This window comes from Elgaria multicarinata, chromosome 6 (assembly GCF_023053635.1).
Source record: "Elgaria multicarinata webbii isolate HBS135686 ecotype San Diego chromosome 6, rElgMul1.1.pri, whole genome shotgun sequence".
NCBI lineage: Eukaryota > Metazoa > Chordata > Lepidosauria > Squamata > Anguidae > Elgaria > Elgaria multicarinata.
In genome coordinates, this window is record NC_086176.1 from 28,453,427 (window position 1) to 28,465,498 (window position 12,072).

The 12,072-nt window shown below is 41.7% G+C and overlaps 1 protein-coding gene across 1 annotated transcript in view; it reads right to left on the reverse strand.

Moving 5' to 3' along the window:
- The window catches only part of SVEP1 (sushi, von Willebrand factor type A, EGF and pentraxin domain containing 1), a 115,556-nt gene that overhangs the window by 58,619 nt on the left and 44,865 nt on the right, over positions 1-12,072 (reverse strand). Inside the window, exons 17-22 of the mRNA XM_063129193.1 lie at positions 10,965-11,126; positions 9,415-9,576; positions 8,445-8,536; positions 4,944-5,040; positions 3,467-3,580; positions 429-542 (exon numbers count right to left, since the gene is read on the reverse strand). Of these exons, the coding sequence (XP_062985263.1) occupies positions 429-542; positions 3,467-3,580; positions 4,944-5,040; positions 8,445-8,536; positions 9,415-9,576; positions 10,965-11,126 (741 nt within the window). The remainder of the gene's footprint in view (positions 1-428; positions 543-3,466; positions 3,581-4,943; positions 5,041-8,444; positions 8,537-9,414; positions 9,577-10,964; positions 11,127-12,072) is intronic.

Sequence of the window (12,072 nt, forward strand, 5' to 3'; positions counted from 1 at the left end):
TGAAGGGTTTGAGGTCAGAGCACTGACTCCAACCTCAGATCCAGGAACCTGAACTATCCTATGGCTCCCTAGACAGCATAGGATTGCTCTCTAAGTAAACACAAAAAAACCCACTAACTAGTCTTTTAGTATTATACATTCAGTGAAGTTATGTAGGAGATGAAGAAACTTGAAATCCCCCCAGTCAAGATCCTGCAGAGCTATATCTGGAGGGCTATATCTGGAGTAGGCCTTCCCAAGGAACAAAAAATAGCCTAGCAAGACTTTTACAGCACGTCAGTAGGGGGAAATTCACATGTAAGCATTATCTCCTGCTAACATCTGCATATAAAGCTACCATTAAAGGCATAGTAGCAAGGGCCAATAAAAAGTTGGCAATTGTTAATACAAACAAACAGATTGCTAATACAAACAAACAGATCATTTACCTGTGAATCCTTCTGCACACAAGCACCGGTAAGAATTGGTCTCATCAACACAGACTGCTGCATTCAGGCATGGATTTGAACCGCATTCATTTATATCTTCTTCACATAGTAAACCTTCAAGCAATAATGGTTACACTGAATGTTAGCAACATCTACATTTACATTTACAAGCTCACACACACGGAAGAATCCTGAACACACTGAACCATATGCTCCAAGAACAGCAATCAATAATATTTTTTAAACTTACTTATTAGCCATAAGCACTCAAGTTCCGTTTGCCCCTTTGCCACATATCCATCCCTGAGCTCCCAGGTTTCAAAGTAGCTCATCTGGGCCATTACTCTACGGCAGGTTTTCACAACTTGGAACACCCCAAGCTGAACCAACCTGGTATTAAGTACTGCCAGGTACATAATAAGCCCCTCATTTTCACAGTGCCAAGCAAGCAGCAAAACATAGAGATTTACTGAGCACCTCATGAGCTGCTTTTGGCTCGGTTGGCCACAAGTTATGCAGGGATACTCTGTAGCATGAAATAATATGTTTCAGACAATACCTTTAATGCAGGAATACGCAACCCCAAGGGACACCTGTGATGCTGGCTCAGGGGTGGCGGCCCGTTTGCACACATACACAGACACATACACACACCAACAATCCTGACACAGATTTCTCTTTCCTTGCTGCTACCAGTGGAAAGAATGATCTGAATGAAGTTAACGGGGGGGATTGAGTAGAGAGTACAGGCAGGGGGAATTTGGTGGTGGTGCTGACATCAGGCACCCTTGGGGGCCTGTAGTAAAGACCTTGGGGTGTGTGTGCATGTGGCTCTTGGGCCACAGGCTGTGCACCCCTGCTTTAAAGTTTTCCTATTTTCTCTAACTCAATGTCCCAGTTCAGATGTAAATTTGTAAATTAACTGTAGTTTGTTTTTACATCCAAGACAGACAAACTGTGGATAGCACAGCTTGATCCTAGCTTGTTCCAATAAACCATAGTTTAAACTAACCACAGTCCACTGTTGTTGGACATAACAGGAAATCATGATTAATTTAAAAATGGAAGCGGATGCTTCCAATTCCTTTCCTTGCAGCTGTACCAAAGGAGAAGGAAAAGGGAGAGTGGGAAAGGAGGCATATAGCTCAAGTCTGGCACAGGATTGTTCCTGTAGCACTAAACTATGGTTTAGTGTTATATCTGAACCATGCCAATGAGTAGTAGTTAGTACATATTTGCAATATATAACTTTTTTTCTGAAAGAGGGTCTCTGCCAGTTGCAAGACATGTAGAAATTGAATAGATACAGCCTTTTCCAACATGGCTGGAGGTCAAGAGGCAGCTGGACAAGCATCTGTCAGGGACGCTTTAGGGTGGATTCCTGCATTGAGCAGGGGGTTGGACCCGATGGCCTTGTAGGCCCCTTCCAACTCTGCTATTCTATGATTCTATGGATATTTAATGAAGCAGCACCTATTAGATTTGTTCCATAAAGCTTTTAAAGGTGCAGTATCTCAAACACAAATATGTCAGATGCCCACATATTACACATATACATAATACACGGGTGTCTTGAAAGATTCCAAAGAACTGCTGTAGGAACACTAAGAACTTTCGCTAATGACTTTTGGCTTTTTTAAAAAAAACAGTAAATCACCATTCCATGTCACATTTGCTTTTGAAAAGTGGTTTGCTTTCTGGCATGTGGAATGATCTGCTGGTCTGAGAAACAAACGCAAATGTCCCTTGAACACGTGGCATTAGCTGCGTTCTGGCTCCTGAGTTCAACAAAGGTAATCTATTGCTGTCCAACTCCCAAAAGAAGTTCTGACCATGCACCATGTTGACCAAATGGTAGCATGAACCATTCCCTCTCGCTCATACAGAAGAAATCTCCATTGATTTCTCACTCCCCTCCCCCTCCCCCTATCACCCCCAGACCTCAGTCAGGTGTGCTGCTGCATTGCAACGTGCCCAGGGACTCTCCATAATGTTGGGCTTTCCAACATGTCACTTACACTTGGTTTGCACATGTAACTAATCAATGGTTTATTTAACCCATGGTTAATCCACAGTTTATTTATTTATTTTTATTTATTACATTTTTATACTGCCCAATAACCTTGCCTTACCCAAGGTTTTTCTGGAAGATGATCAAACAAACCGTGGTTTGTTTTCTCAAACCATAGTTTGTTTCCCTCCTCCTTTGCCCACTCCTTCCCTGCATCCCACATGCCTTCGTGGTATTGTAGAACAGCTGGGTTATTTGACCACTCAGCTGCAACCCACTCTTCTCCAGAGCCCTGTCATGCAGGCTACGTTCACAAAAAGCATAAATATTCTGCATGCTGAGAGCTCTGAAGGAGCTTGCTTTGAGATATGTATGCTTGGATTGTAGCCTCTGATATTTTATTTAAACCACAACCACTTATGCAGGTATTTTGGAGGAGCCCTTCTCCACATCCCACCAATGCAACATATACGCTATGACGGGACAAGGGAGAGGGCTTTCTCTGTTGAGGCACCCAGACTGTGGAATGCCCTCCCCTTGGAGGCCCGACTGGCACCAACACTGATTTCATTTCGATGCCAAGTAAAAACATGGCTTTTAAACAATGGTTAAATTCACTAAGATGGCACATTGTTTTAACTGTTCTGCTTTTAAATTATATATTGTTTTAAGTTGGTTCATGGTTTAATTTGTTTTTAACTGTGCATACTGTATGCTTTTATCTGTACGCTGCTCTGAGATCTTAATGATATAGGATGGGATACAAATGTTTTAAATAAATAAATATTTTTTGTATAATCAGAACTATATAAACCCACAGTCAGTTCACACTTCCTGCGTTTTGCAACAATGAAAAAAACTAACTAAAGGTCTCCTCATCAGTTCACTTAAAAGGTTCAATCTCTGCAAAATAATAATAAAAAACCCATAGAAGGCAAGGTATTTTAAAGATGAAGCAAATATGACCCACACTTTTTTTTTTAACGTTTGCAACCTGGAGTTGATGCCTTAGTTCATCGTTTGTCACCTGAGTAGCCTGGCTGGCACTGGCAAGTGAATGTTGCAGTGCCATCCTTGCAAATCCCTTTGTTGAGACAGGGGGATGAGTTGCATTCATCAATCTCCTTTTCACATTTTAAGCCTAGAACACAACCCAAAACAACACAAAGAAAAGTATATTTGGATTACTAAAAAAAAAAACAACGAAACAAAAATTCAAATAAATATAAAATAAATATAAATAAATGTATATTTTAATGTTTAAACGTAATTACTTAAAAAGGGACATGAAAATGGGCTATATGAAAACCACAGGCCACCATCCAGAAAAAGTTATGGCATATGCAACCTGATCCCATACATGTCTATTCAGATGTGGGTCCCACTGCGGTTATTGGCACTTACTCCTAGGAAGGTGTATATAACAGGAGTGGGCAAATGTCAAGTTTGTGGGATCTAGTTTGTGTTTTACTAGACTCCTGAGATCCACCAACTAGAACCAGGTGCAAAATACATACATTTTGAATTAAAGAATTCTGAATCCAGGAATTTGTACAGAGTATAAGAACTAAAAAAAGCAAACTATACACTACAGAAGGGCAACTTGAGGCCTTCCAGATGTTTTGGCCTACAACTCCCATCAGCCCTACCTATCATGGCTAATACTGAAGAACAATGGGAGTTGTAGGCCGAAGTATCTGGAAGGCCACAAGTTTCCCACCCTATAAACACAGAACCAACGTCTGAGTAAATACACATAGAGTCAGGCTGCACATACCACCAATACAAAGAGAACAATTTCCACTGCTTTCAGTGGGAGTTAAATCACAAAATACTTTAGCTATCTTAGAACCTTCAGTAACAATGAGGAAATACTGACACTGAGCTCAAGCCCAATATATTATATAAAACTCAGTATGTTCCTCACCAATAATAACTAAAGATAATTTAGACAGTAGTACTCAATACACAGATGCCATTGAAATGGCTATGGTGCAATAGAGAAAAAGAAAAGAGAAAAGGAATATTGCCACAAAATAGAAATCTAAAAAGCAAGGATTTGCTCTTCTATAGGGTAATAACAAGAACTCAGTTGCTCGGATCCAAAACTGTCCTTCTGCCAGCACAAAGTCTCTTCCACTCATGGAACAGTTTAATAAGTGACGTCAAGTCATTTTCATTCGTTCTTTCTCAAGGTCTTCTGCTGACCCACCTAAGTTTATATGCCAGTCTGTATCTTCCATATTCACTGTGTTTCTCATACTGTAATGCCACAGTGGAATAATTACAGCATTGCACTACAAAATGTTTCCAGCTAGCACCTGCCTGAGAGTTGACGAAACAACACTAATATATTTTCTCCCTCCACTCACAGGTCTTTGAATCAAAGCTGGTATGCTCATCATATATACCTTCTTTAAGGTTTATCATTGACTGATAATTTGAAATGTATTTTGCAAAAGCTGCCTCAAGCTGTTAGGCAGCATTCCAACGCTATTATTTACCTTCGTATCCTGGTGGGCATATGCAGACGTACCCACTTCCAACTTGTTTGCAAGTTCCTCTGTTATGACATGGTTGTAAGAAACACTCATGGAAGACCTGTTGCCAATGGAAATGCCAGAGTTTATTAAGAAAGAAAAAATGCAGTCGAAGGAAATTTTGCCTATTCAATTGCAAGCAACGAACTAGCTCACTACATGATAGGAATGTGAAGTCATAATTATTAGTTTCCTTCCATTATATTTCTTTTCATTCGTACACACAAAAAATCACACTACTTTACTAAAAAAAAAGAACTAAAACAAAAATTATGAAAGAAAACCAGCAATATAATACCAATCCCCATCCTGTGTGAGGAAGAGAAGCTGACTAATTATGAAGAAATTCACCACAACAGCACTGGACAGGAAGCAATAAAATGAGCAGAACCTTCAAAGAGGAAGCTTTTAATTAAAAGCACAACAGCCCTTAAAATTCTCAATAGGGCAAGGGCCTCCAATCTTTCTGGAGCCCCCTGTCCTATTGAGTAGGGTGACCATATGAAAAGGAGGACAGAGCTCCTGTATCTTTAACAGTTGTATTGAAAAGGGAATTTCAGCAGGTGTCATTTGTATATATGGAGAACCTGGTGAAATTTCCTCTTCATCACAACAGTTAAAGCTGCAGGTGCCCTGCCCTCTTTTAAATCTGGTCACTCTAGTATAGCTCCTGCAGCTTTAACTGTTGTGATGAAGAGGGAATTTTACCAGGTTCTCCATATATATACAAATAACACCTGCTGAAATTTCCTTTTCAATACAACTGTTAAAGATGCAGGAGCCCTGTCCTCCTTTTCATATGGTCACCCTACTATTGAGCACACTTGGCATTTTGAAAAAGTTCCCTGGGCCTCCTACAAATTGACTGCTCTATGAGTGAGGTGGGGAGGCCCAATTACAAAAATGTGGGAAGCAGCCCCTTTGGCAGCACCCCTTTATCTGTCTGTGTCTGTGTATGTGTGTGCAGAAGTGGCTTCTCTCTCTCTCAATGGCTCTTTTCTCTCTTTCATTTTCTTCTCCTGCCGACTCCTTTTCTCTCTCTGCCTCTCTCTCTCTTTGGCTGCTCTTCCCCCACCCCCTTCTCTTTCTCCTTGGCACCTCTTTCTTTCTCTGTCTGATCCCTCTTTCTCACCCTTCTCTTTGTTTCTCTTTCTCTGGCTTCTCTTTCCCTTTTTCTCCTGCCCTCCTCCCAGTCCCATGCAAGTGAATGGACCATTTTCTCAATTCATTTGCACGGAGCAAGTAAAACCCTAAATACAGGAAATTGCCTGGTGGAGGTGAAGGTCACTCCACTGACTGGGAACAGGGAGGGGGAACAGGGAGGCCTCTGCTGAAAATCAGCTCGTGTATGTGTGAATGTGCTGAGAAGGTGACCCTGTTGCCCCAAAGATCCTTGGTGAGGGGTGGACTTTGCCTTCCTCCAGCCATATTTCAAAAGGAAGAACTTTTCCCCCTTCCCATTTAAGTTAATGGAAGAATCTCTCCATTGGTTTAAACAGGGAGGGGGAAAGCCTTCATTCCAAAAATTAGCAGGAGCAGGCAGTGAAGGTTACCCTTCCTGCCAGGTGCCCTGTTTCCCCAAGGTTCTTTGGTGGGAGATGCACTTAGCCATCTTCCAGACATGTTTTTTGGTAAGGAGGACTCCCCCCCCCATCCCTCTTTCAAGTGAATGGAGGAATGGGGCTCCATTCACCTGCAAAGGGGGAAAACAGCTTGGTAGGCACCTCAGCCTGGATTTTTGGGTGCAGTGGTTCCTGTGGGTGCCCTGTTGAAAACCTCTGCTATAGTGCCTTGCTGGGCAGGCTTGGTGCATCAACTACATTTTATTGCAAAATACATTGCCACAAGCCAAGTTTGAAAAAACTTGAGGTAAACACAGAAAGCGCTGGAATACAACCATTTGGAAATACATCGTTAGTTTTCTAAGGAAAAAAAGAACAAACATTTTCAAGTTATGGGTAAGTGTGGAAACAACGAGAAATGATTCAATATTCATGTCAACTGCTTTCAAAATCTATTGGCCTTAGCTTTGCAAAGCTTTCTTACAGTGATTCAGAAACGCTGTCAGAGTTCCGACGTGGAAACATTTGATCATTGCAAAAATAAAAAGTGCAAGCGTGTTTTAATTTAAGTTTTATCATTAGTTGCCTTGAATACTGTTTTTTGGCAAAAGGTGGGATAGAAGTTAAATAGATAAACAAATAAACAACAAGGATGTGAGTAACTCCTACTTAGTTGCCTAAGATTATACATTCATATGCTTGCTGGCTTGTATGGCTTCATCCAATGGGAATTTTGAGTTAAATCTGGTATTTTGCATTGCCTGAAATCTACTTCATAATTTCAGCTGCTTGGTTTGAAATTCAAGACACACTGCTTGAACAGTGAGAACTGCACTGCTCACCTGGGTTTTCCTAAGCCAATTAGATTAAATGGCAGTGAGGCAGAAAGATTCTGAGGACAATGAAGGAGAAGATGAAGAACAAAATAGCACCAAGAATAATACCACTGAAAAACAAAAATATGTTTGCAATGAGTGTCCAAAAGCACTTAAAATGGAAGGCACTTTTTGACACGTTCTGGCTCAGCCGTACAACAGTAAATGTGTGCAAAAATTGTAGACAGACAGTGTGCTGTAATTATTAGTGCATTGGACTATGACTAGGGAAACCCAGATTCAAACTCTCACTTATTTCATGAAGCTCACTGGGGGCATCTCTAGACCAATGTTTATCCCCGAGATCGTCGCGGGATCATCCCTGTGCACCCACATAATGCACAAGGGATCCCTGGAGCAGGGACGGATGATTTCCCCATTTCCCTGGGATAAGTGGGACCACTGTTAGCCCGATTCTTTCCGTGGTCTCGGGATCATCCCAAGACCATAAGAGATGTGTGGGCGCCCGTCCTGGCTTCATCCCACCTCCTCGCAAGTAAACATGAGGAGGCGGGAAACAGGCATGGGGCATGGAGCTCTTCAAGCACTCTGTGCCCATCAGAGCTGGCGGGGAAGCGGGAGCATAACCCCCCCCCACTTTCTTTTTTGTTGGAGTGCACATGTGCTCATGTAAAAAAGAAAAAAAGAAAATGGCGGGTGCAAAATCCCTCCTTCCTCCTGGGATGTTGTGCTCGCATGCGGACACAGAGGAGGATCTTGCAAGCAGAATATCGTGAGATCCTCCTCCCTTCCTCCCCTGGTCTAGACATGCCCTGGGTGACCTTGGGTCTCTCCCTCTCTCAGCTTAACCTATGTTTGCAGCATTGTTGTGAAGATAAAATGGAGATGTGTGTGAACACATGACTTCCTTGAAGAAAAGGTGGGATATAAATGAACTAAAATAATAATAATAATAATAATAACAACAACAACAACGCAGGAGGAAACAACTATTTAATATTCACATGAGATGTTTTTTAATTTAAATACTAATGATAACTTTAGAAAATTATGATATTTGTTCTTGCCTGGCTGCTGACTTTGTATTCCTTGCTGATACTTTCTGACGCGAGTGGCATCATTACACTGTCTTCTGCTGCAGAGAAAGTAGAGCCAAAACCTAAATGAGATTGACATAAAAGCAGATGTAAAAATTCCACTGACAAGGTCCCTTGAATCAAGGTTGTGACATAATCAGTGATGCAGTGATCATCCTGAGACCGCAGGAAAAAATTGGAATTAAAGGGTAGGGTGATATCCTGGGGCAAGGGAGGAATCGTCCCTCCCTGCTCCCGGGATGCCCTGTGTGTCATGTGGACGCACAGGGACGATCCCTGGGATATCGCCCCATCTAGCCATGCCCTAGGAGAAGTGTGGTCTGAGACAGGAGCCAATGCAGGTTGATTACTGTTGTCTTTAACCATTCCTCTGAGAGAAGAGGTTGCCATAAAGAGCCCATTTTCTGTTCATTGTAGCCACACACTCCTAATAATAATTATTATTATTATTATTATTATTTACCCGCCTCTCCCTCTGGATCGAGGCAGGGTTCCTTATCCTGTTCCTGATCTATATGGAAAGTGGCATGAGACCTGGGCAGCTGGTCCCTCCCTAGTGAGGGCATAATCCAGTTTCTCCTTAAACATGGGAATGTGTATTAGCAAGACTTTGGGGAAGAAGACTCTGAATTTGCTACTATTATTATTATTATTATTATTATTTATTTATATAGCACCATCAATACCTTTCATTGCTGTTTTAGATTTGTATCTTAAATTTGCATTTCTGCACTGCTGCTGATTTTATCCTGGTTGTGCTTTTATATTTTATTTTATATCATGCTTTTATGCTGTTTGTTTTATACTTTGAACGTTTTTAATTTTTGTGAACTGCCCAGAGAGCTTCGGTTATTATGCAGTATAAAAATGCAACAAATAAATAAACAAATTGTTATTTTTATTGCCAATGTTTTTATATCCGTTAGAGAAAATAACTTACTTGAGCAGTCCATTATAGATCTGGCACCAATCACTGTCGTAGTCCCATAAAATGGGCAAGAGAGGCAGTAGGACTTTCCTGGGTCAGGTTGATAATAGTCCCTGGGGCAGGGGTGGCACGGCTGTAAACCAGAACGAGAGAATTCTCCAGCTGGACAAGGGACTGCAAAGTGCAAAAAACACCTAATTTAACTATTGCTATGCCATCTTCCCCTCATTCGACCATGTAGAACAGTCCTTTTAGAAAATACTGGTCACTCTTTTGATCAATGGTAAGCCGGGGGGAGCTGAAAAAAGAGGATCTTCAGGATTCAGGGCCAAACTAGACATCTAGCACTTTTTAGATGTTCACCGGAGACCCAGTTTACTAGGTCTCTGCCAAATGCCGAGTTTGGCCCTCAAGCTAGCATTTACAGCCTAGTTCTACGCATGTTTATTTAGAAGTCTCACTGAGTTCAGTGGGGCATATTGCAAGGACTGTAAGCTTAGCCTTTGTAAAATGCCTACAATCAAATAAACTTTCCAACATATTCTGGCAGATATATTGACAGGTGACTCTACTTTGGATCAATACTAGCAAACCTTTCCAGAGGGGCCAGAACATCCAAAGGGGTCACAAACAGTACTGTAGGACAAGCCTTGTATTTTTTTCCTACCTTTTATACGCCCTTCTGTTAAGAACTTCTGAGGGCTGTCTATATGCGGGGAAAGCCCTGCAGTGGCTGTGGATCTGTACCGCATCAGTTAGACGACACAAGTGCAGTTTTGCAGCCGCTGCGGGGCTTCCCCGTGAAGATGCGATTTGAAAAAGCCGGGATTTACCCTCTTTTTCAAATGGAGCAATTGGTCGCCTTCTGCCAGGAAGAGGGCGGGGGATGCTCTGGTACCCTGATGGCTGCCCAGAAACCCTGCATTCCCTCCTCAGTGTCAGGATTACCTGACCCTCACCTTGGGGAAGAGAAAGCATAGGGTTGAAGAGGGAGGTGGCACCAACCTGGTGCCGTGAAGACAGCCCTGTGATCTCAGAACTGCACAACGTGTGACCTGTCATGGCAAACTTAGCCCATTTCCCAAGTAAAGTGCCCTGTTAGTTTTTGCAATCCCACATAGGCAGCAAAACCAGGCTGTTTATTAGACTAGAAAATGAGCCACCTTATTTGGCTAGTGGGGCATAATTTGTGCAGGCAAATTTATGTAAAAAGCGAATAAAGACACTAATGTCACAGGAATGATATGCTATAGTACCAGTGATAACTGCCGGAATTCACTAAGAAATGCTTGCAAAAAACCAAAACAAAACCCCCACACATTGAATTTTACACACCTCTCCAAACAGAGGTTGCAGGAAGTTTATTTCTGTATATCTAAAGTACAGATCCAGTACAATCCCATATCTTACTTCCCCCAGAAATTTACAGGCTTGTTAAACAGAGTAGAGATGATGCATGCTGCTACTCCAAAATATTCCAGTTATGCAGAGATCAGGAAAGCAGGGTTATACTTCAGAGTATTTAGCAACATGCTGTTTCCCAGAATTTAGATGTCACAAACCTCCACATGCTGATATATCTGCAGCTCCTCGTTTGACTGTTGACATGTTTTCTGGGCAAGAAATGCAGTGCTTAGATCCAGTTATAGGCTGATATTTGCCAAGAGGACATGATTCACAGATCTCAAGGCCATTTGGAGAATAGGTTCCCGGCTTGCACTGAGCTAATTATATAACAACAATACATCAGAATTAAGCAATATATAGCTTCAAATATGCATCAAGGCCAACAGCCAACAATCCAATAAGCCAATGTCAGAATAATCTCTAAAACAAAGTGTAACTAGTTATTTATAATCCCCAGGGGGCTGCATATTACAACAGCTTGCAAAACTCAAATAGCAGAGAGCATCTGCCACCAGTACAAATGTGTTTACAGTGAAAGCTGAATATTTTGTTTAAAATGGTCCATCTGACTCCACGTATTAGCGAAATTTGAAGCCCCCCAAATAAAGCTCATCTGATGATTGGCATTGTGCTGATGTAGTGATTCTACCCAAAAGATAGATTATATTGGATAAATGGTTTAGGGAAAGAGCAAAGATTGTGAACTACTTAAGCTGTTTTAAAGTTTTTGAATTGTAAATGTTTTAATGTGTTGTTCTAAAAACTGGATTTGATGGTTTTGATTGTTGTGAACTGCGCTGGGAACCATTTATTTGAAAAGCAGTATATATACATAAAGAAGCAAAAAAAAAAAAAGCTTTTGGGCAGAGCAATTTGATGTCAAAAATACTATGCTATATTGGCAGGCACCCAGCAGAGCAGTTAGAGTGATGGAGCGAATTACGTCTCCCTGCCCCCCTTTCTGCGGATGTAGGGAGTTATGGGAACAGGGACAGCAACAGGAGGGGCAAGGCTTTAAGATTCTGTGGATCATTGGTGTACCTCCCCTCCCTGCCCCTTTCTTCCTTGTTTGCTTCAACCTTGAGTGCGGTGCTTTCTGCAGTGGCTGGAAGGGTGTCTATATTCTTGGAGGAGGATCGCCGCAAAATCCTGTGGTCATTGGGACCCTCTCCCAGGGATCATGGGATGGCTCTCGAAGACACAAATTTATGCAAGAAGGTTGCATTTTCAACAACATCTCTGCAATTCTGCAACGTTTTATGG